At 39.3% G+C, this 23,915-nt stretch overlaps 1 protein-coding gene and 2 long non-coding RNA genes across 3 annotated transcripts in view; 1 reads left to right on the forward strand and 2 right to left on the reverse strand.

Annotated features, from left to right (window-relative positions):
• The first annotated feature begins 518 nt into the window (after nucleotides 1–518).
• LOC131231604 (MDIS1-interacting receptor like kinase 2-like) lies at nucleotides 519–7,477 on the forward strand. Its single transcript, XM_058227856.1, has 3 exons — nucleotides 519–1,011; nucleotides 3,421–3,963; nucleotides 6,713–7,477. Exons 1-3 carry the CDS (start codon nucleotides 723–725, stop codon nucleotides 7,069–7,071), a joined length of 1,191 nt encoding a protein of 396 aa, XP_058083839.1. The 5' UTR covers nucleotides 519–722; the 3' UTR covers nucleotides 7,072–7,477.
• A 6,644-nt stretch (nucleotides 7,478–14,121) lies between these two features.
• LOC131231980 (uncharacterized) overlaps nucleotides 14,122–23,915 on the reverse strand; it is a 35,020-nt gene continuing 25,226 nt past the window's right edge. The window contains exon 3 of the long non-coding RNA XR_009164594.1: nucleotides 14,122–14,233. This is a non-coding gene — a long non-coding RNA (uncharacterized LOC131231980). The remainder of the gene's footprint in view (nucleotides 14,234–23,915) is intronic.
• LOC131231982 (uncharacterized) lies at nucleotides 16,306–21,584 on the reverse strand. Its single transcript, XR_009164596.1, has 2 exons — nucleotides 21,531–21,584; nucleotides 16,306–16,588 (listed from the first exon to the last, which is right to left on the reverse strand). It is a non-coding gene; the product is annotated as an uncharacterized LOC131231982 (long non-coding RNA).

Below are 23,915 nucleotides of genomic sequence, written 5' to 3' on the forward strand. Positions count from 1 at the left end.
ATCATGATGGGGACCACAGAGCACCGACCATCAGCCACGGGGCTGGTGTCAGGGGGAGTAGCCAATCCGTTTCCCAAAATCAGGTCGTTTGAACAATTCTGCGGACGTGGTTTGTATAGTGACCCAACACCAGCCAGATAGCTGGACCCATCATGACGTACGCATCTTATCCATAACATCCATTTATTTTTTCAACTCATTTTAGGGCATGAGCTCAAACATTAGGCGCATCCAAATCTCTGGTGGACCACACCATAAGAAACAACTCATTTTAGGGCATGAGCTCAAACATTAGGCGCATCCAAATCTCTGGTGGATCACACCATAAGAAACAGTGGGGATTGAACGCCTACCGTTAAAAATATAAGTGGTAAGTTTGTAACCGACCACAATCAAGGATATTTCAACGGTATGCATTCAATTTCCACTGTTTTATGTGGTGTGGTCCACTTGAGCATTGAATATATATGTATGATTTTCTCTCATGCGATATGGATGGTGCGGATAAAACACCAATATGACGATGGGACCCACGGAGACCAGGTCGTGCACGTGGATACTCACGTGCCAGTGTGCAACAGGCAATCCGCTTCCGTCTAAATCGCATGCGCGCATGTGTACGAGATTTTTATTTTATTTTATTTATTTAAAATAGCATCAACCTTCTCCTATAAATACCCATCCATCGTAAGTTGGTAGCATACCATTAAGCAACAGCAACCATGGCCATACACAAATCTCTCCCCTTTGCTTTTCTGCTCATTTTGTTAGCCTTTCTTTCTTTCCAAGCAATATCATTTGCAACAGCAGCACCATCAATCACACTCTCAGAAGTAAAGGCTCTCATGAAATGGAAAGCCAGCCTCTCAGCATCACAGGCTCTCCATTCATGGTCTCTTCCTTCTGCTAATTCTACCACCAACATAATCTCTCCATGCAACTGGACTGGGATCTCATGCAACATCCTTGGAAGTGTAACAAGGATAAGCCTCCCGAGTGTAGGTTTGGAAGGTAAGCTCGATAACTTGAGTTTCCCGTCATTTCCAAACCTCCTTCATCTTGATCTCAGCGACAACACACTCATAGGAACCATTCCAGCCCATCTTGACACTCTTTACAAACTCACCTCCCTGAATCTGTCTGCAAATGAAATTAGTGGATCAATACCTCTGGAAATAGGGAATCTTCTGAATTTGAATGAGCTTGACTTGTCCATTAACCATCTAGATGGTTCCATCCCTTCCACTTTAAGAAATCTAACAAAGCTTTCCATCTTGTACCTGGACCAAAATCAAATCTCTGGCTCCATTCCTTCACAAATCGGGAATCTACAAGCTCTGGTTGAGTTGACATTGTTCCAAAACAATCTGACTGGTCCGATCCCTCCTGCTTTGGGTAATTTGCCCATGCTCAAAATTTTGTATTCATCCAGAAATCAAATTTCAGGCACAATCCCTAGAGAGTTAGGGAATCTCAAGAATTTGGTCAAGTTGAGGTTGTACCGAAACAATTTGACTGGTCAGATCCCTCCAGAAATAGGGAATCTGGTTAATCTCATGAAGCTTGACTTGTCCATTAACCATTTAAATGGTTCCATCCCTTCCACTATAGGAAATCTGACAAAGCTTTCCATCTTGTACCTGGACCAAAATCAAATCTCTGGCTCCATTCCTTCACAAATCGGGAATCTACAAGCTCTGGTTGAGTTGACATTGTTCCAAAACAATCTGACTGGTCAGATCCCTCCTGCTTTAGGTTATTTGAGCAACCTTACAATTTTGTTTCTGTATGACAACCAAATTTCTGGTTCAATTCCACTAGAAATAGGGAATCTGGTTAATCTCAAAGAGCTTGACTTGTCCGCTAACCTTCTAACAGGTTCTATCCCTTCCACTTTAGGAAACTTGTCCATGCTCACTGTTCTTCAGCTGTTCGAAAATCAATTCTCTGGTTCAATTCCACCAGAAATAGGAAATCTGGTTAATCTCAAAGAGCTTGATATGTCCACTAACCTTCTAACAGGTTCTATCCCTTCCACTTTGGGAAACTTGTCCATGCTCACTGTTCTTCACCTGTTCGAAAATCAATTCTCTAGTTTAATTCCTACAGAATTAGGGAATCTAAGGAATCTTGCTGAGCTAGCTTTGTACAGTAACCTTCTAACAGGTTCTATCCCTTCCACCTTAGGAAACTTGACCAAGCTTACTTGGTTGGGCCTTTATAACTGTCAATTATCTGGTTCCTTGCCTCAAGAAATAACAAACATGACAAATCTCTCGGAACTCTACTTGGGTGACAACAACTTCTCTGGCTATTTACCTCAGTTATGCCAGGGTGGATCTCTTGAAGCCTTCACTGCTTTCAACAACCATTTCACCGGTGAGATCCCAAGAACCTTCAGAAACTGCACTAGCTTAACCAGAGTGCGACTCAATGGAAACCGACTTGCTGCAAATGTATCGGAAGCCTTTGGTGTATACCCTCACCTAATATTCATGGATGTCAGTGACAACATGTTGTTTGGTGAACTCTCACCACATTGGGGAGAATGCCAAAACTTAACAAAGTTACAACTCTCCGGGAACAATATCACTGGTAGAATTCCTCCTCAGTTTGGGCAGTTGGGGCAGCTAAGAGTGCTTGATCTTTCTTCAAACCATTTAGTAGGAGAGATTCCAAAGGAATTTGGGAGGCTGGCTTCTTTGTTCAACTTGACTTTAAATGATAACCAGCTTTCTGGTCAGTTACCACAAGAGGTTGGAAACCTATCCAATTTGGAGATTCTGGATCTGTCAATGAATCACCTAAGTGGTCCAATACCACCTCAATTAGGGGATTGCTCCAAACTCCATTTTCTGAAACTGGGTGAAAATGTTTTGAACGGAAGCATTCCTTTTCAGATTGGTAACCTAGTATACCTACAGGGCTTACTAGATCTAAGTCACAACTCCCTCAATGGAAAGATACCTCCACAACTTGCCAAATTGGCTAGTCTGGAAATTTTAAACCTCTCTCACAATATGTTGTCAGGTTCCATTCCGCCTTCTTTTGATGGGATGGTCAGCTTACAATCTATTGATTTTTCATACAATGTTTTGGAAGGTCCTCTTCCTAGCAGCAAAGCCTTTCAGAAGGCTCCATTAGATGCATTCATAAAAAACAGAGGCTTATGTAGTGAAATCCAAGGTTTGCAACCTTGCAATACCTCTTCAACAAGTCATGATGATGCAAGGAAACGCCACAACGTTGTGATCCTCATTATTCTTTTCTTCTCGGTATTGTTTCTTTTATTTGCAATCGTCGGTATAATTTCTTCCATTTATTATCAAAGAAGAAGAAGAATAGAAAAAGGGGTTCTTGAAAGGAGCAAAGGAAATACATTTTCAACATGGAATTATGATGGGATTTCTACATTTGAAGACATTGTAGAGGTGACAGAGGGTTTTGATGATAAATACTGCATTGGAACTGGAGGGTATGGAAAAGTTTACAAAGCAAATCTACCAGCAGGCCAGGTAGTAGCTGTGAAGAAACTTCATCCACTCAAAGGGGAAAATCAATCTGATCAAAGAAGTTTTAGAAATGAGATAAAAGCATTAACAGAAATCCGCCATCGCAACATTGTGAAACTTTATGGCTTCTGTTCACATACACAATGCTCATTTCTAATCTACGAGTACATGGAAAGGGGAAGCTTGGCAAGCATCCTAAGCAACGATGAAGGAGCTGCACAGTTGGACTGGACTTTGAGGGTGAATGTTATTAAAGGTGTGGCTCATGCTTTATCTTACATGCATCATGATTGTACCCTGCCGATTGTTCATCGAGACCTATCAAGCAACAATGTTCTGTTGAATTCAGAACTTGAGGCTAATGTTTCTGACTTTGGAACTGCACGATTGCTGATACCCGATTCCTCAAATTGGACTACACTCGCAGGCACTTGCGGATACATCGCTCCGGGTTAGTTGCTAGTAGATTCTCCACACTTTAATAGTTTTATTAATAATTGGTCTTTATTTTTCTTAAGCTTTTCTATCTTTTGTTGGCACTTATATATTATGAAGTTTGTGCATATGTTAGCATACTGTTGCTGAATGTGGCAATCCGCAGCAACCGGAATATGAGAAAATTGTATATGAAAATGCTCTCTTTTCCCACAAGGATTCTGTACGTGGCCCACCACCTTGCATATATATATATATATATATATATATATATATATATATATATATATATATATATATAAAATACCAGGGATATTATTCCAATCCTTAAATTTATTTAATTAAAAATTAGAGGTTTCGACATACACCTGCATATCCTTTCATCTATGGTAAAAAAAAGAGCCTGCTTTTAAACTCTTTCCAAAAACCCTCATACTCTTTCGAAAGATGGTCCTAAAGCCATCTTATTTGACTTTAACTAAAGCATGGCTAATCAACCGGTCATTATCTCATAAAAAAAATTGCTTATTCCTTTTTTCAAATAAACTCAATGATTATAGCCTACGATATTTCATCCTAACACCAGCTTACCATCAGTGAAACTATCAATAGTCAATTAATTAATTAATTAATTTAGTTATTTATTTATTATGCTTTTAGTCCATACAAATTGTTAAAATGACATTTCCAACTGTTCAAAAGGTCATTCACATTGGGTTGAATGTAACCACTTGATTCTGTCCATAATCTAATATTTTTATGGCCCCCCGACAATTTGAAAGGTGTATGTTCAATATGCACTTTTAAATGCCGTGTGGCCCACTTGAGCTTTTGATTCGGATCATTTTTTTGGCCCAAGCTGTAAAATCATATGAGGGAAATGGTGGACGGCTTGGATTTTTCTCAAATAACGTGCATGTTGGGCTCCATGATCACCATGACCATGCATATCCCATTGAAATCAGACGTGGGTTCAGATATGTGACAAAACATGATTTGTTATCAAATCTTGGCGGGATCTACTTTCATGATGCTTGTGATAAATTCGACCTCCTACCTATTTGGCCATTTAATTTTAGGATGTGGACCCAAAATTGAAGTTGATCCAATGCACAGGTGGCTCTCACAACAGCAAAATGTTGGACAGTGGCCTTTAACAATTCACTCTTTTTTGTGCTTTGTGACTCACTTGAGCACCTGATCTCCCTCATCTTTAGGCGGCTAAGTAAAACCAAACTTGTAAACGGGATAGATTTCTCCATGATGGCCCCATGCTTTTAGAAACCACTTGTAGTGAGACTCAATAGAGGAGTCGTGAGATGTGACCCGAGGCGACAATGGTTGTCACTTTCCGTTGAATTTCGGTGGAGCACACTTTCGTGATGCTTGTTGCAAATCCAAACCGTCCACCACTTTCCCATCTTATATTAGGGTGTAAGCCCAAAATCCAAGTGGATCAAATGTACAGGTGAGTCCCATGATAAGAAAAAGTATTTGGTAGCTTACCATGATTGAAACTATCAATGGTCCATTTTATATTTTTAGGCCATTCAAACCGTTGAAATGGCATTTCCTAATATTTAGAAGGTTATTCCTACTGGATTGCACCTAACTATTGGATTTTGCCCCTGATCCAAAATTTTTATTGCCCCATGACTGTTTGAAGAATCTTCAATTTAATACGCACTTTTACCTAACCTGTGGTCCAACGGAGCTTCGTATCTGGATCAATTTTTAGCCTTGCCTTAAATTCATGAGGGAAATGGTGGATAGATAGGATATATATCAAAGTACATAGTGGACTATGAGTTTTTTGGAAGGGTTTCACAGCTTTACAATTCAAGCCATCAATGTGATGTCTTACACCCTAAATGCCCCACACAACAAAAGAAGTTCTAAGATTGGAAAATCTTAGTCATTGAATTTACCGGCTTTCTTTGTTGAATATGCACAATTGGTTCGCTTCCTTTGTTTCCCTTGATCGTCTGATTAGGAGAATTATTAATGCACGAGCCATCCAAATTGGAGGCTATCAGTAATTTGGATCTTGAACTATGAGTCTCACCATTACATACTTAAAACCTCATAGGGATATCATAGAAACTCTTTGGTGAAACATGTTTATTGGTTGTTTCTTTGCTTCCCATATTTTTAGAGAGAGAGAGAGAGAGAGAGGGAGAGAGATTTGGTTTGTGGGTCCAGAATATTGATACAAGTAATTATGCCAAATCCATTTTAATATTGTCAAACAATTCACATATCACCCATGCTGATGAAATGTGTAGCTGCAATGATGCCTATATGCGCACCATTACAGTCTGGTTCACACATGCCAACTTCTCATGCATTTGGGACATTTGAGGCGTACATAGAGGTCAGCTCAACCATGCAGATGACCCGACACTATGATTATACCAGTCCGCTTATCGAGCACGCCACCACCACATGAAAACAATAGATAGTTCCGTGAGAGAAAAAAACAAACCAATAGTACGCACTTAATGTATATATGTGGCATGCTTGGTGAGTTGACCATCCCGACTTTCCTAGGAAGATCATCCCAAAAGCCTGATCCATCTTATTCACCTCCCAAATCTTCCAAACACATCTTTGTAGAGATGCCTTAGGGTTAGCAAGCACAAAAACCTACAATATATGAAACCTAACTGGAGAAACCCAGGTGAGTTTTGATATATGATTAAGAGTTTAGCTATTGATGATTAACAAAGAGAAAAGAACATGACTAACAATATTCTCTCTTGTAGAGCTTGCATATACAATGAGGGTGACTGAAAAATGCGATGTATATAGCTTTGGTGTTGTGGCACTTGAAGTGGTGATGGGAAGTCATCCTAGGGAGCTCATCTCCTCTTTGTCATCATCAAGTAGACAAGATACACTGCTAAAAGATATGTTGGACCAACGTCTCTCAGATCCGATGGCTGACGTTGCACAGGAAGTCTTATTTGTAGTATCCATGGCTCTTGCATGCATTCGGCCAAACCCAGACTCTCGGCCAACCATGCGACATGTGGCTCAGGAGCTTTCTATTAGAGGGCCTTCTTTCTCTCTACAGCCATTCCATGCAGTCACATTACGTCAACTGATGAATCTGAAGGTATAGTTGGGTGGATGAAGTTTGTGGACATGTGGCGGCATGAACATTATTACTATGTGTTTGTTGTATGAAAATCATCTAGCATGGAGAAGGTGTTTTTCTTGTTATGATATGTACATAATTCAGTGTGTAGAATCGATGTTAATAGAAATATAGTATTTTAGTGTTGGTGATCGAAATCTATATGTAATAAAGTATTTGAAAGGATAAAGATGTTTTCTTGTGTGATGTTTATCTTCTAACTGAAGGGTTTCAAGCCAAATCAAAAATCTACCTTCAAGGAATTATAATCATTTTCCTTACATATACTAATGTATTATGAAAAGTAAAAGAATGAGTTTATTTATCTAAGAGAGATGGTCTAAGTTTCTTTTTTAGAAGGCAGGGAAGAAAAGACTCTTTTATTACCAAGGGCTAAAAAAATAAAAAAAAATAAAAAAACAAAAACAAAAAAACAAGGGGCAAAGCCCTTAAAGCAAAGGAAACAAACAATCCCACATATTGGGCTTGAAACAAGCACTCACACTCTAAGACAGGAAAAAGAAGAAAGAAAAAGAAAAAGAAAAGAGCCTAAGCCCTGGGCTAGGGATGGAGAGCCCACGCCTTGGGCCATGGAAGAAATTAAAGAAAAGAAAATCCAATGAAAAGTTAACTCACTAGCAAGAAAATTTCAAAAAGTAGCACCCAAGGCCGAGTCCTAGACAATCTTAAAATAAGTTCTTTCTAGCATTTTCTAATAATCCAAGAGGAGAGATATGAGATTACACTAGCTAATAGACTTGTTGATGCAAAAATCCAGTCATCCCTTCTAGATCGCCATATACCCGCAAAACCACACCCCAATGGGGATCCTAGCTACCGCAGGGGACCCGCTGATGCCAAAGTTAGAACATGCACACTGGGTCTAATAGAACTTAGTTTTTTGTCCGTACCTTTCAACATAGACAAGGCCCTTATTTATAGCATTTTGGTGCCAATTATGTAGATGGTTAACTTCCTTACTTGGTAGGTGTGTATTATAAAAGGAATCTCCTCCCGCACACGTCATCCTTATCCTCTCGAGATCTTTGGTGAGGATATCTCCAAGTGGTTGGCCTCCGATGGGCTAGGGGTTGATGATCGAGTCCGACCTCACAAGCGAGGTGGTCGAAGTCCATGGTCGGTCTTCGATGACTGAGGCAGACTCGAGGTCGGGCTAATCGAGGTCGGGCTAATCGATGTCCTGCCACGCCGTTCGAGTAGAATTGTTGATTGCGGTCGTGATCTTCGGTCGAGGTCAGGTCGGTATTCAAAGGTTGTCTACCGGTTACAATGGCGAGACAGCCGAGGTTGAGGTCCCCTCCGGTGGTCGGGACTCGAGTTGTTTGTGGAGGTTGTGCTCGGAAGCATGGACCCAACTCATCTCCATGCTTCGTGTTCTCTCTCATGGAGGGAGTGGGCCGACTTTCTCTTTTGCGCATTATGTTCTTCTTCATACAGGTCATCTGGGCGGCGAGGACCAAGCTCTCTACCTCTTCTATACTTTGTATTCTCACTCATACAGGTTGTCTTACTTGGTACATTTTCACCCATAACAAGACTCATTGTACATGAACAAGAGTATGAAGTAGAAATCTCACACCTCCTTATTATAATCTTAAATAAAAGCATTAAAATATAGATAACATTTAATTTAAAGATGCCAACAAAAAGGATTTCCAAACTTCTATCTCCTAGCCTATGCATGTCAACCTCTAAGATAACTCCTTAGATGGCTCCTAAGGAGAGAGGAAAGAACATGAGCCCAGTTCTTATATCATTTATTTTAACACATGATATTATCCACTAAGGTCAAGATATCTGTGATCATAGTTTTGAAGCACAAGAAGACTCGCTCTATTATGCGATGTGGGGATATCCTAGACAGCAAAGAGCAAGCTTGTGGAATTGGCACCAATAAGTGCTTGAAAACAAAAATGACTAAAGATTTCAAAACATTAATGATATGGTCTAAGAACGGCTTTCTTTGAAAGAGATTTAGAATTTAAAATGCGGTTATATTCTCCCTCCCAAATATGTCAAACAAAGGCCGAGAAATAAAACCTGCTCAGCATGTTAGGAACATGACACATGTAACCCTCAATAAGATTTCTAATAGATTGAAGAAGAGGGATAAATAGCTAAATGGGATTTAAGTGAAGCTTTTCCCAAATCCAAAGGATAAAGAGATGGTAAGTTGTGGCTTCTTTAGTTAAAAGAGAAAAGAAGAAAAAAGGAAGAAGAAGAAAGAAAAGAATGACAAATCCACAAATGTGACTAAGATGGTGGTATTGTAGCTCAATGCAAAGTTTCTATGAATATACGCCAGTCTATAGGGGCATACATCTATGCCTTTCTTTACATGTAACCCTAATGTTAATAGCACCGTGACTATCATTAAGAGAGCCTTATGTTTCTTGGATATATCCAAAAATTACATAAATTGGATAAGCTTCCTCACCTTTGGAAAAGTGGAATTTTTTTTTTTTTTTCATTAGAAAATTAAAGGAGGCGTTCCAAAGAACTTCAATTGGGCTTATTGCAACCATCTTCTCCTTCTTTAGAAGTCCTTTATTATAATTATTAGTTACAAAGTTGGTATATTTTTATGGTTTGTTTGGGGCTTACTAAAACAAACAAAGAAAAGATTCAGAAATTTTTAAAAACTTCTACTATGAATTGTTCTTTAAAAAAGGGCCTGTTTAAGTGCTTGGAAAGTATTTGGGTGGAAAACATTTTTCAAGAAAATGACATTTTCTTAAATTGTGAGTTCACCTTATGGTGGAAAATATTTTCCAAGAAAGCTTTTTTATAGAAAAAAAAAACTCCTATAAAATATTTCCAAACGTCCCCCTAAAATTTTTCAAGAAAGATTTCAGATTAAAATAGGCGTGAAGGGGATAATACGAGTAGTTTAAATCATTCATTGTTGATTTGAGATTTCCAAAATGTGAGACAGATAATTGTGCCTATGTTCGTCGATATAGTGCAAGTAACTTCATTCTCTTATGATTGAGTATTAATCAAATTATGGTTGTACATCTTAGTAAAAATATGGTTGTGTAAAAGCTTGTTTGGTTCATAAATTAAATAAGAAAAATTTAGGAGTCATTAATCATATTCTTCAAATGACTATATTTGGAGCAAAAAAGCAGGAAAGTGTACATAACTCAAAAGAGTTATGTTGAAAGAGCTTTTCACCACTTCGATGTGCAGAATTTCAATCCAGCTAGTACTTTATTTACTTTGGTTTGTATTTATTTGCTTCGGTTTTAGATCAAAAATCTCTTGATCACCATTTTTATGTATGTTCATTCTGGCGCCCTGGGGAGGATGAGCATCAGAAAGTAATTGGGAGATTATTGTTTCTTGTCAATCACCACCCAGCTGTTGTCTGTCACTTGTATCTTCCACACCTTCAGCTGGCTGTGGATTAGAAATTTCTTGATTTACTATTCTCATCATCCTCTTGCTGCCGCTCTCTAAATGCCTTTCTTTGTTCAAATCCTCAGCATCCTCAATCCACTGAATTCCAGGATTCCTGGAGATCAATTCCATCACCTCAGCTTCTCATCAATCTGTTCACCCACTGGCGAATAATGATAAGTACTCAATTCTGCAACATCCTCAACCAATTGAAGATCGGAGAGGTCTTTGTCATTTCCATCACCATTGGTTCTGATCACTGGACCCTCATTCCCACAAACAGGGTTGATGTTGTTTGGAAATTCGGCATTTTTGAGAGGTTGTGGACTAAAGAACTCTTGAAGATCATTTCCATTGCCTTGTCTTGTTAATACATTCTCTCCACAACCCTCTGGATTTCGCGCATCATTCTCCTGTCCACCGTCCTCATGCAGTTCAAAATCCAAACTCTCCTCAAAGTTATTTTTGCTTTGGTGGTTGGTTTCTGCAAGATGGGAGAATCGTCATTTGAAGCAAGCACAACTTCCATTCTGACTACTTCTAGATGAGCAACAATACAAGCGTTATCAGCAGGAAAAGACTGAAATGCATCCTAATCATCATCATCTTCTTCTTCTCCTCCACCTTTTTCCATGCTACTAGTGTTGGGATGAGTTGTCACTGGTTCTAAAACATAATCTTGAGGCTCATTGTCCATCTGCAATGGTATCTTGATGATTGGAAATGGAGATGAACATGTGGATTTCACCTGAGTTGCATTCTTGCCCTGAGTAGCTTTAATCTCAGATGATATCCTGAAAAGTACCATCCAAGAATGTTAAAATATTTTTTCTCCCTAATCGGAATTAGATACAGTAGATATGTGCGGGATGAATCATGAAAAAGGAGTTTCTTGATACACTAATAGATTATGAGAGCCATAGTAGGATACCGATATTTGTACCTTAGCTCAAAACTCAAACCATCCAAACAGCATTCCCCTCTGTAAATGGAAATTCCCCAAAATTGGATTAATCAAAATGATCCTGATCTCTGCTTAATGGACTTCAATTTGTTTAATTCAAACAATTGAATATTTTCTATTCTCTCAACGAGATGTCCACCAATCAGGCAGTTCGTATCATCCACTCAGGGTAAATTTTTTGTTACAACAATCTAAAATGGGATCCGTGATTTGAACAATTAATTTAAGGTACACTGGTGCCCATGCATAGGGTGGATTATCACATGTTCCCAAACCACTGAAGCTTTTCTCATCCCGAAAATGAAAACAAATTGAGAAACTGGTCACATGCAAGCAAGGTGCCACAACTTGTCGAACCATACGATCTTTCCCACCAACAGATCACTTGTGTAGGCATCAATACTATGAAAATAGTAGGACCTACCATGAAGATCACTATGAACAAAAATAAGGTTGTCTGCATCAGCTAGGCCATACCACAAATCAATGGACAACTGACAATTTGACTCGAAGTACATTAAGGTGTGGCCAACCTAGTAAGCATATCAGCTTGAATTTCCAGAAGTATAATCCTCATGGCAGGGCCTACCATTTTCATGTCGTACACAAGTGGCATGTTGGCAGAAAATATCATATGGTACCACAAGTTGCGGTATCATTGACTGTGCATGATCAGTTCTCAAAGTGTAATAAACAACACCACTGAATTCAACAAGGCGTCAGTAGAATATGGGTCATTGTCACTGAATTATCGTAATATACATAAACAAGCCAGTGGATGAAACAAATGGATAATGCATGAGTAAAACCAAGATAATATTATGTTTAGATCGGCGAATTCATAATATATAAGATTTAATATCATATTCACTTCAACAGCCAGGAGTACAAGATTTGCGCAAACAACAATGGCCCAAAAAGGTCTCATACTCATGAAAATTCATTGCAAGTGACTGAATCAGCGTAGATGATTGATAATTTGAAGAATAGTTTCCTTTAGTAACTTGAAAATAATTCTGCAGAGGCACTTTATTGATGAGAATGTATGTGGGAATTTGGTGAACTATGTATGCTGTGGTAAAAGAATATTAAGTCTTTCGCAGAGGAGACCGAGATCCCTATTGATTCTAAAGAGGGAACAATCATGTTTAGAGCCTAGTTTGGAGATGTGGTGCCCATGGTTAGTCTACCCAAGCCATCGATCCGACGGCCCCCATCATGGATGGACCATATCCCCAAAATCTCCTAGATTGGAAGATCATTGCCATCAAATTTTTGGTCTTTCCTCCATTAAATGTGGGTTTATTCATGAATTTCTTTTTAACCATGCATTTGCATGTCAACAACTGGAAGGTTTTAGAGTTGACCAATTGTGAGGATATTCTGTAAGACCAAATGGCTTGGATAAACCAAATATGGGACTCAAATCTACAAAGCTCTAAACGGGGATGTTTCCTATTTGGAAAGAATAGGGAACTCGACCTCGACATTTACAATTTCATCTCCTTGTGGATTTAGCTTCGAGAAAAGCTGGACTGGCAGTGTGATGGATGACACATAGGCACTTAGAAATTAGTCTAAAATTGAATACGTAAAATAAAAGTAATTTAAATTAAGCTGTACAAATTATAGGTCCCTGTTTAGATGTACCATGAACATGATTATTTTTTATCTGTGACTATCAGATTCGGCAGCAAAAAATGAAAAAATGTTCAATGGTCCTGTTTCAACAAACATGCATCCACAAACCAGAAGTTGGGATTGTTCAAGAAATCTTCTTTGTGGACTGACTTGGCAACAATTTTGGCAGATTAGTCGGTTTAATTTGAGTAAAATGTATGTTGTGCATGGGTGACTGCCTATCAAAGTGTCCTACACTGCCTGAGCATCAAATAACTCCCCTTTGTTTTTATTTTTTTAGTGGTCAAATACACTCTCATACCCACACATACCACATGGGTTCTCAAACCCATAACCTCAAGATGAAATACACTGTCTACCACCAAGCCATCAGTGGAGAACCATAGGGGGCGTTTGGCGCAGGGTATTAGATGGGATTAGGTGGGATAGAATTGCATTTGGTCCCATACAATTCCATCCAGCATTTGGAGAGGATGGGAAAGATTGGGATTAGGTGGGATGGAATTGCATTTAGTCCCATGGAATTGTATTTGGTCCCATGCAGGATTTCCGTGGATTTTGAAATCCACTACACACGTAGGCCCTACATTGATGCATGCGTTTATCCATGCCGTCCATCCATATACATCATTTACATGTGACATTCTGGTTATATATGTGTACAATTGAACGGCATCCGTTGTGAATTTGGTCCATTGATTATAATTCAATGGTCCACCAAACATGATTTTGCTAAATCCAGTGTTTTCCCCTAGCAAAATTTTTATCCCAAATATGATATTGGGTGGCTACAATACCGTGATATTTCATGACATGCAATTATTGTGCAATAATTATGTTGATCCCATCTAATACAATTCAATACCATTCAATTCCACTGACCAAGCACGCGCGTAACATCTTCCTGACATTCACTTGCGTGTGACATTGTGTTCAGGAAAACCAAAAGTCTCAAGCATTCACCAGCAATAACAACCGATACCCTGGTCTGAAATCAATACAATAAGACAACTCTTTTAGAAGCACATGATGAAAACCAACTTGCTTATATGCCATAAATTCAGATGGGAAGTACCTCCAAGATCTTGTGAATTAGGGAGAAAATATCTCCGAGGAGACCTGCAGCAGAAAACAAAATGAAAGAATTATTTCCCATGTTTGCACTTTCACCACAACTTGTGGCACCGTACCATCTTTTGCACAAACATACCACTTGTGTGGCATCAACACTGTGAATGCAATAGGACCCACCAGGAAGATCACTTGAAAGTTGGAACAAAAATCTGTCCTTTTCATGCATCAGATGGACATACCACTGTAATCAATCGAAAACAGACAGTCTGACTCGACATTAAGGTGTGGTCAATATAGTGAGTAAATCAGCCTGGGTTTTCTAGAAGCATAATCCTCATGGTGGGGCCTATCATTTTGATGTCCTACACAAGTGGCATTTTGGAAGGAAAGATCGTATGGTACCCCACCAGTTGTGGTATATTTGCCTGCACGCAATCAGTTCTCAAAACAAATTATGCAAGTGCATCATTCCTGTCTTCCTGAGCTGGTCTACACCAATCTGACATAGAAGTGTAATGAAGATGACCACTGAATTCAACAAGACATCAATAGACTATGGGGCACAGATTCTTTATTTTCATAATGCAGATAAACAAACAAGTTGATGGAAACATTTACAAAATGGATAATGCAAGACTAAACCAAGTTCCTAGTATGTTTAGATCCGTGAATTCATAACATATAATATTTAGTACGATATTTTCTTCAACAAACAGGAATAGAAGATTTGCACAAAACAATAATGGCTAAAAAGGTGCCATACTCACCTGAAAATTCATTGCATGCAACTGAATCAGCCTGGATGATAGATAATTTGAAGAATAGTTTCGTTTAGAAATTATAACTTTGAAATCATTTTGCAGACACACTTTATTGTTAAGAATGTAAGTGGGAATTTGGTGAACCACGTATGATGTAGAAACAGTATACTTTTTCATATCAAATAAACTTTTCGTTGACACATTGGTAATTTATAGAAATATAATACAGAGGAGGCCGAGTTAGTTCCCTATTCATTCCGAACAGGGAACTTTCCTGTGCGGAGCTTAGTTTGCAGATGTGGACTGGCACCCACGGTTGCTCTACTCTAGCCAATGTCTAGGATATACTAATCATGGCCCCAACTATACAATCTAAGTTCCAAATGGAAAAGTTCCCTATTTTGAAATAATAAGGAATTCAAACCGCGATATTTTCAATTTTCATATAATCGTGGACTTAGCTTCAAGAAAAAATTGACACTCTGGCAGAGTGGTGGATGATGCACAGACAGTTAGAAATTAGTTAAAAATTGCATACATGTAATTCAAATTGAGCTGGCCAAATTATGGGTTCCTGTTTAGATGCTTCCAATGGTAAATTCATAACATCTTTCTGACATTCACTTGTGTGTGACAGTGTGGGCAGGAGAACTACAAGTCTCAAGCATTCACCAGCAATATCACCTGATTCCTTGGTCATGGTTTTCCGAAATCAAGAGGATAAGATGAAATGTAGCCTTCTTGTCACGTGGTTTGCATCCCTTCTTACTTGCTACCGTCACTACAACAAAAACTGCCCTTAGCTTCAGCTCAAAACTGTAACCAAAAACAAGATAAAAACTGAGGCTAAAGCCTCATTTTTGCCTCAATTATCCTAACCAAGGTTGGAACCCCCATGGCTAAAGGCTTTAGCCTTGGTTTTAGCAACCAAGGCTAAAAAGGCTTTTATAATCTCGGTTCTTCAAGTGAAGCTAAAAGTTCCAACTGAGACTAAATCCAAATTTTAGCCTCGGTTGCCTCCAACCGAAGCTAAATCTATTTTTAACCTCAGTTTTCTACAACCGAGGCTAAAGCCTTTAGCCACGGGAGTTGCAGCCTCAGCTTGGGTAACTGAGGCAAAACCAAAGCTAAAGATGGATTTAGCCTCTTTTAGCATCAATCGAGGTTAAATTCAGCTTTTAACCTCATTTCTCAATAACCGAGGCTATATCTAGTTTTTCACCTCAGTTAATGCCAACTAATATTAAATCCATCTTTAGCCTTGGTTTCTATCAACTGAAGCTAACAATATCATAATCAACCAATGACTGAACCTATGCATGTTTCACCCATTTAACATTCATCAAGACAAAACAATCAGCACAATACCAACAAAACAATTAATGGTCTATTTAAAGTTTTCAAAACAAACTACAAATGCACATGAACTGCCACATAGCCTTCCACACAGCCAACAATTTTGTGTTGGCAGAAACGGATTCTGATTTTTCAGTCTTGAATGCGTGCATCCCATATTAGATCACAGATATCCTGCACAGTCATTTTCTCGGAGACCCCATCAATTGCAGCCACCAGGTATCTATCATTGCTAGTTAGAGGCTGTCAATCTGTCACCTCTGGTACAGGTATAACACCATAACTGCCAACAACAAAGACAAAAAAAACTTAAAACTCTAATAGGAATTCAAAATCAGAAATCTAAAGATAATGCTAAAAGTAAAAACTGGAATTATAAAGTCCCTCCGAAAATAGCTGTTTTTGGGTGGTTAGTTGCCAAGAGGAAAGTCCTTACAATAGACAATCTGAGGAAAAGGGGCAGGTCTACCATTCTGTCCTCTTTTTCTGTTTCTTGGACGGCTCTTAGGTCTACGAATCGCGTGCTTGTGGCTTGGCATGGTGTCCCCCTCAGCAAAGACAGATCTCGGGTTTGGAGAATGGCTTTATTGGCTGCTTGGATCGTAGAATGGGCCTGCAATTCAGTCAATCTTAGCGGGACTCCTTTTGCCCCCGATCACCTTTTTGGTGGGTAGTCTCTGTTTTTGTGTTTTGCTTCTTGGTTTTATTTTGTTTGCTGCTTTTTCTGTTTTCTTTTCCCTTTTTTTGGGTTGTATCTGGGAGATCAGTTCGCTATCTCAGCAAAGACATTTTCAAACCGAAGCATGTCCTCAACATCAGATTCCTCAAACCGAAGCAGTCTTTCAATTTATGGGCCCATTGTTCCATGAACCAAACTGTCTCAAACTCCACCTATGTCTGAAAGATCGTGTTGTGAGACTAAGGAACCTTTTAGATGCACTACCCAACAAAAGGTGTTTCGCTGCAGATTGCTTCTTAACAAGCTCTGGTTGCTTGGTTTACTAAAATGCAGTGACCAGAGAGATTTTGATCATTCTTCAGTAATTAAGGGTGTGTTTGGCGGAACAAAGTATCATGAAATTTCAACATATTTTGCACTGAATTAGACGATTAATCATGAATTTTCATGATATTTGGAGCAACCAAAAGTAGCCTGAACTAAATTTCTACTGTCTTGCTTATTGTTTTTCTGAACTTACAGTTGTTGTGCTCTTTTCCATCTTGGGTGCAAGAGCAGAATCTATATAAGAAGGCACATGCAGAACTATAAGCATGGAATTAGAGATACTACTCAGGAGCATATACATGGAAGAGATATTATGCAATGCTCGGCCCAAGAGTTTCTATGGGTTTTCAGTTTGTAAAAGTAGAACCCGTGGTTCAGTGATCTAAACCATCTATATGATGGGATCCAACATGCATGGACCATGCAATGATCTAAGCCATCTATATGATGGGCTCCATCATAGATGGATCATACACCAAAATATCCTAGGCTTGGATATCTTATCCATTCAATTCACGGACAGTAAACGGACAGTTAAGAGACAGTTAAGAGTTAAGATCAATAGTGATTGACTCGGTAGCTGGGATCTTCCAATCTCAGGGACTTCTGGTGTGTGGTCCATCCTTGGTGAGGCACATTGCACCATCTGTTTGGATCACTAGGAACTGGCTTCAGCCAAATCTCAAGTTGACCAGCAAGTTTTTGGATAGTGTCACTTCAATCATTGATGCAAAAAAAAAAAAAAAAAAAAAAAAAAAAAAAAACAAATAAAACAGGACATGTAACCAGACTTTTTTTTTTTTTTGGTAGAACCCAAGGTGTTTTAAATAAGAATCCAACATGAACAATTAGAAGAAGATCTATTGTTGAGCATTCAGAATCATTGTGTTCAAGAATGAGTTCTATGTACTTCGCTTTTGTGGTGGTGTATTGTATTAAAGTGACCTGGGTCAGCATGCCTTCCATTAGGAAATGATAATCTCAAGAGAAGGGAGAAAATCTTCCTATGAATTCTCAATTTGGAATACCTGGGCATGGGTAACAATCTCTCCACAGAGAGCATACTCACATTTTAGATCCTGATGAAAGAAAAAGCAAAAAAGCATTCAGAAGGAAGACAATAACCCAAAAACCACAACAGAAGCACATAAAACAAGAGATTCAGTACAGGTTAGAAATCCAACACTTTCCGAAAAAAGAAAAGAAACCATAGTATAGATCAAGGGCCCATTTGGACACACTTGGCAAAGGGTGTTTCTACGCTGCATTTGTTTGTCAGATTTGTTTGATTGAGTGGGGTTTTTAGCCCCTATTTTGCTGAGCAAGGGACAAGACCAGTTCACAAAAGTATATTCAAACACATCACAAACTTTGGCACCAAACAACACATAGGTATAAAACTTCCCTTCTAGACTGTGCCCAAACGGTACTGATAACTAAAGCCCACACCTGGGTTTATACAAAAAAATAAAATATAAATATAAATATCTAAGCCATTAATGTGGCTATTCCCATCATGTGATGGTTAATACTCGAATATCTACTCTATCAGATTCCATAGCAATCCATTTGATAGCCACCAGTTGGATGGTTAGGATAGTTCAATCAATGTGATCAATGAGCCATGCTCATTCCATAGCCTTTACTCCATGCCTTTTAAAGATCCTATGCTTTCACCTCTTTCCTTATATGGAAGGAAACACCACGCGTTTTGTTGAGTGGGGCCACTTTTGTTTTGTTAGCTTTTTCCAATTGATAATCCAAACAAGCTTATCATCTCTATCCAATTATTCTTCTTGTCTATCTAGCTACATTGGTGAGTTTATCCTCATTTGCTATTTTAAAAACGGATGTCTCTATGTGTGTGTAGACCACCACCACAATCACCAAAACTAACAACAATAACAATATTTGTAAGGAAAGAAAATTCTTTGCACTTGTTTTTTTTTTTTGTTTTTGGTTAAAGAAAAGTAATGGAAAATACTATTCTTTATAGGTGAGAGTATTTGGTTTACAATCTCATAAGCGGATGTCTGAAACACCCTTTTCTCAGCATTTGACTGAAAAAAATATATATTTTGGCTCCCTTCTTAAGACAGAAATGGCAAAAGCTGGCGCTTCGCTTCTTTAAGTGCAAACATATTGTTGATAAAAATTAAATGCTTTCCTTAGTTGACCGTCAATCCGAACAAGCACTAGATTCTGTCGTCTTCTTAAAGTGTTGGGAAATATGTGTGCCCCAACTTAGTGCTCACCATGCGCACAGTTCGTACTCATTGATACGGGTGGCTGGGCAGCCCAACCTAGTAGGGTGGCTAGCTAAGATTGGGTTTGAATTTCATGCTAGATGATGAAAGGTTGGACTCTGTTAGGAAAATTCTTCCTGATATGAATTTTTTTTCTTCTTCTTTATTTTGTCTCTAAGATTTAGGATCTGATTAGAGATTTAATTCCCTCTCTTCTCTATATATTCATCACAATATAAAAAGATCTATTCATACAAAGAAAAGTCATTCAATCTTTCATAAAATTATTTTTCTCATTTATTAAAAATTTTCTGACTACGGTTGGGCTAATGATGATTGGTCCACCCTAAGCATGAGCCATTAGGGGTGCCCTGGCTTAGCCCCTGTTCTCTATACCTGGGTCGTGACCCGAGCTTGGTCTAGCCCTAGTTGGATTGAAAAGGTCATGGCCCTGCCCTATAAGGCTAGCATTATAAGGAAAATAGTCCAAATATTAAATGTGTGTGACAACTTAATCTAGGAAATTTTTTGGGAGAATCCTGTTCATCCAAGACAGTTCATCATATAAAATGTTTTGATCATCGAAACGTGACCATAGATCCAAGAGCTCCTTTAAATTACACGTCCACATTGAATGGGAACTGCTTATGTCTCTGCAACATCCTTTATAAAAAATGGTGGGCCAATTGATGATTGGACTGGGCCAGTGCCACGTTTAGTGCCCAAGTCCTGGCCCTGCACACCGAGTCATCCAGGTCGGGTCAGGCCAACTGGCCTATAAGCCAACTTCCATATAAGCCAACCACCATTTTTATCACTCTGCCACAAATTCCTATATACTACATATAAATGCGATAATGCATGTTTAGCTTAATTCAAGTACCTGAAACTTGGTGCTTGTATGGAGGAAGCAAAACAAAGAAAAAAAAAAAAAAACCATTGCAAGGACAATCAGCATTCTGGACATGATGGAGTGCATCTATGCATTGCTCAAGGACACTGGACTTGTTCCTTGTTTGATATGAAGCTTTGGATATGGGCATGCATCATAATCTAAGTCTTGTCCCAACTAATCAGAATTTGAGCATGCATGAGTTGGGATTATTGGTTGTGATTTCTTTTGGATGAATGCTAACAATTTCTTGCACCGATACAAAATTTCTAGAATCAAAGGCCCCATCTACAAATGCAAATTGTTCTAGATGTATGAGGAAATTAGCAGTGGATCATCTCAACAGAGTTTGCACATTGCTCATTTGCAAAAGGGTTGTGGGATAATTTTTTCAATGTGTTCGGAGTTTCATGGGCATTGCTGAAATTCGTTGATAGTTTTCTTTTGATGTGGCATGATGGGAGTATAGTGAATATTGGGAGAAAAGTCTGGTGATTAATTTTGTTAGTAGGCATATAGGTTCTATGGTTAGAAAGGAACGACCGATGTTTCAAAAATCATAAGGCCTTTCAGATTTGTAAGCTGGTAATGTTTCGGCATTGGATTCAGTGACATTTAATAGTTAATTGATAGTCTCTCACTGCAGGTATTGTAAATCTCACGGGACTGACATGCTCAGACACTATCCAATTGTCCAAATTCCAAAGTGCTTCGGCACCAAGTTGAGAGCATGAAAATTGTGGAATAGGTCAAGTTCAACTTAATAAACTAACTATAATATTTACAAATCCAATAAAAAAGCTCATAATCTTATATATATATATATATAAACCTAGCAATGAATTTGAAGTCAGGAAATTAAATTCCCAATTTCCTCCTGGAAACTTGGGAAGGAGAGCCACACAGATAATTCAAAATACACGACACAAGAAACCTCAACATCTGGTCCACTATTTCTACAATCAAACTAAAATAAAAATCACTAAAACCTCATCATAGCTCAAATTCAGGAGATCTGATACAGATCCAAATCACACGATGCAGTACAGACTCTATTCTGAAATGAGTTCTTGGTTTTTACCTGTCAAGGCGCCACTCGTGACAACAGCCGTAGCTAGGGTTCCATCACTCAGACATCCACCTGAAGGAATAAACAGGCAGAGAGAAACATCCATCGCATATAAGAACAAGAAACCGAAATTTCTTCATTAGAAGAGAGAATCACACTATCTGAATCGATGCCTGATTACGATCTGATCCAATCACGTTTAAAAGACGACAGATGGAAGATGAAAATGAGAAATAGACGGGAGAGATCAAATCCAGGCATGTAATAGAAATCGAAAACCTAGACACGAGAATAGCAAATCGTTGGTTGAAAGAAACAGAAAAAAATCACCTCAATGTTTCGATTTCCACGGCTATCGAAGACATGCCTAGCTATAATGACCTTTATCGCGCCATTTGCTCTCTCAAATGGCCTTGATCGTTGCCATTTCCTCTCTCTCGCTCTTTCTTTGCTGCAAATGAATGAGGGTATCATGGCCGCGGGTAACTCATCCACCAAGGAAGCGGACACGGATTTCCTGCGCAAGTATGATGGGTGGGGCCCACCTCAATGTATGTGAGAAATTCATTCCGTCCATTCGTTTTTATAGATGGAAAATTGGGGAAATTGTGAGCGGCCTCCAGAATTTATCTTTTCAAGTCGTGAAGGTTCGGGACGCATAGGCGGCCATAATACCGTAGGCCTCCATCCAGACCGATTCTCCATTCGGATCTTTCATTGTCGCTTGCACGCTCTCTCATCTTTACCAATAGCTCATTTTCTTTTCTGAGCCACAATGATTCGATCATCAATAAGTGGCTGCATGTGGAAGTATGCGACGCTCTCGAATGGCTCCTCCACTATCAGCTTCTGCTCGAAATCTCGCACAAACTCCACCATATTCTACTCTCTTACCATTAACGGGGCTGCAAATTCCACGGTTTTCTTGCGGCTCAATGCATCGGTCACAAGGTTGGCCTTGCCAGGATGGTAAGAAACTTTGAACTTGAAGTCTTTCAATGTCTCCATTCAGCGGCGTTGCCTCATATTCAGGTCTCTCTATATAAAAATGTACTTGACACTCTTGTGATCGCAAAAGAGCTCGAACTCCTCTCCGTAGAGGTAGTGTCTCCGTAGCTTTAGTGCGACAATGACTGCCGCTAACTCCAAATCATGAGTGGGGTAATTTTCTTTGTGTTTCCTCAACTGTCGAGAGGCATAGGCGATCACCCTATCCTTCTGCATAAGTACGCAACTCAAACCGACGTGAGAGGCGTCGGTGTAAATAGTATATTTAACCCCTTGCTCTGGCAACACTAATACGGGTGCAGACGTCAGCTTGTCCTTTAATTCTTGGAAGGCTGCCTCTGCTTTCTCGTTCCAAGCAAACTTAAGATCTTTCTGTGTAAGTTGAGATAATGGTCAGGATATCTTGGAGAAATCTCTAATGAATCGGCGATAATAGCCGGCCAGTCCAAGAAAACTCTTCACCTCTATGATTGAGCCAGGCTGCTCCCAGTCCTATACCGCGGTCACCTTGGCAAGGTCCACGACGATTCCTTCCTCGAAAACTACATGTCCCAAAAACTTGACTTCTTCCTTCCAGAAGTCGCATTTTTGGTACTACGCAAACAACTAGTTCTGCCTAAGAGTATCAAAGACTGCTCCCAGGTGTTCTTCGTGGTCTTTCCAACTCCTTGAGTATATCAGAATGCTGTCGATGAATACGATGACGAAACATTAAAGATACGACCGAAACACCCGGTTCATGAGATCCATGAATACGGTCGGTGCATTTGTAAGTCCAAACGGTATCATGAGGAATTCGTTGTCCCCGAAGCTGGTCCTAAAAACTGTTTTCTACACGTCTTCATCCCTAACGCACAACTGATGATACCCGGACTGTAAGTCTATCTTAGAAAAATACTGAGCCCCCTTCAATTGGTCGAATAAACTATCTATCCTGGGCAGAGGATACTTGTTCTTTACCGTGACGTAATTTATCCTGCGATAATCTATACACAACCGCAGCGATCCATCCTTTTTCACAAACAACATAAGTGCTCCCTAAGGAGATACGCTCGGCGTATAAAACCCGAGTCCAACAAATCATCAATCTGCTTCCTCAATTCCTCCATTTCACGTGGAGGCATGTGATACGTCGGTAAGGAGATAGGTGTTGCACCTGGCACAAGGTCGATGGTAAAATCGATCTCGTGTTGAGGAGGTAGTCAAATGATCGTTCTGAACACATACATGAAATCTTGGATTACTGGTGTGTCCCCAAGCGACGGACTATCACAATTTTCCAATAGGGAGGCGTAACAACGAATGCGGTAAGCACAACTAACCTGAACTAGGAAGGTGAAGGTCGTACCCTTGGACCCATGGGCTGTCACCAATCTGGTTTCACAGTCA

This window comes from Magnolia sinica, chromosome 17, assembly GCF_029962835.1.
Source record: "Magnolia sinica isolate HGM2019 chromosome 17, MsV1, whole genome shotgun sequence".
NCBI classification, from domain to species: Eukaryota; Viridiplantae; Streptophyta; class Magnoliopsida; order Magnoliales; family Magnoliaceae; genus Magnolia; species Magnolia sinica.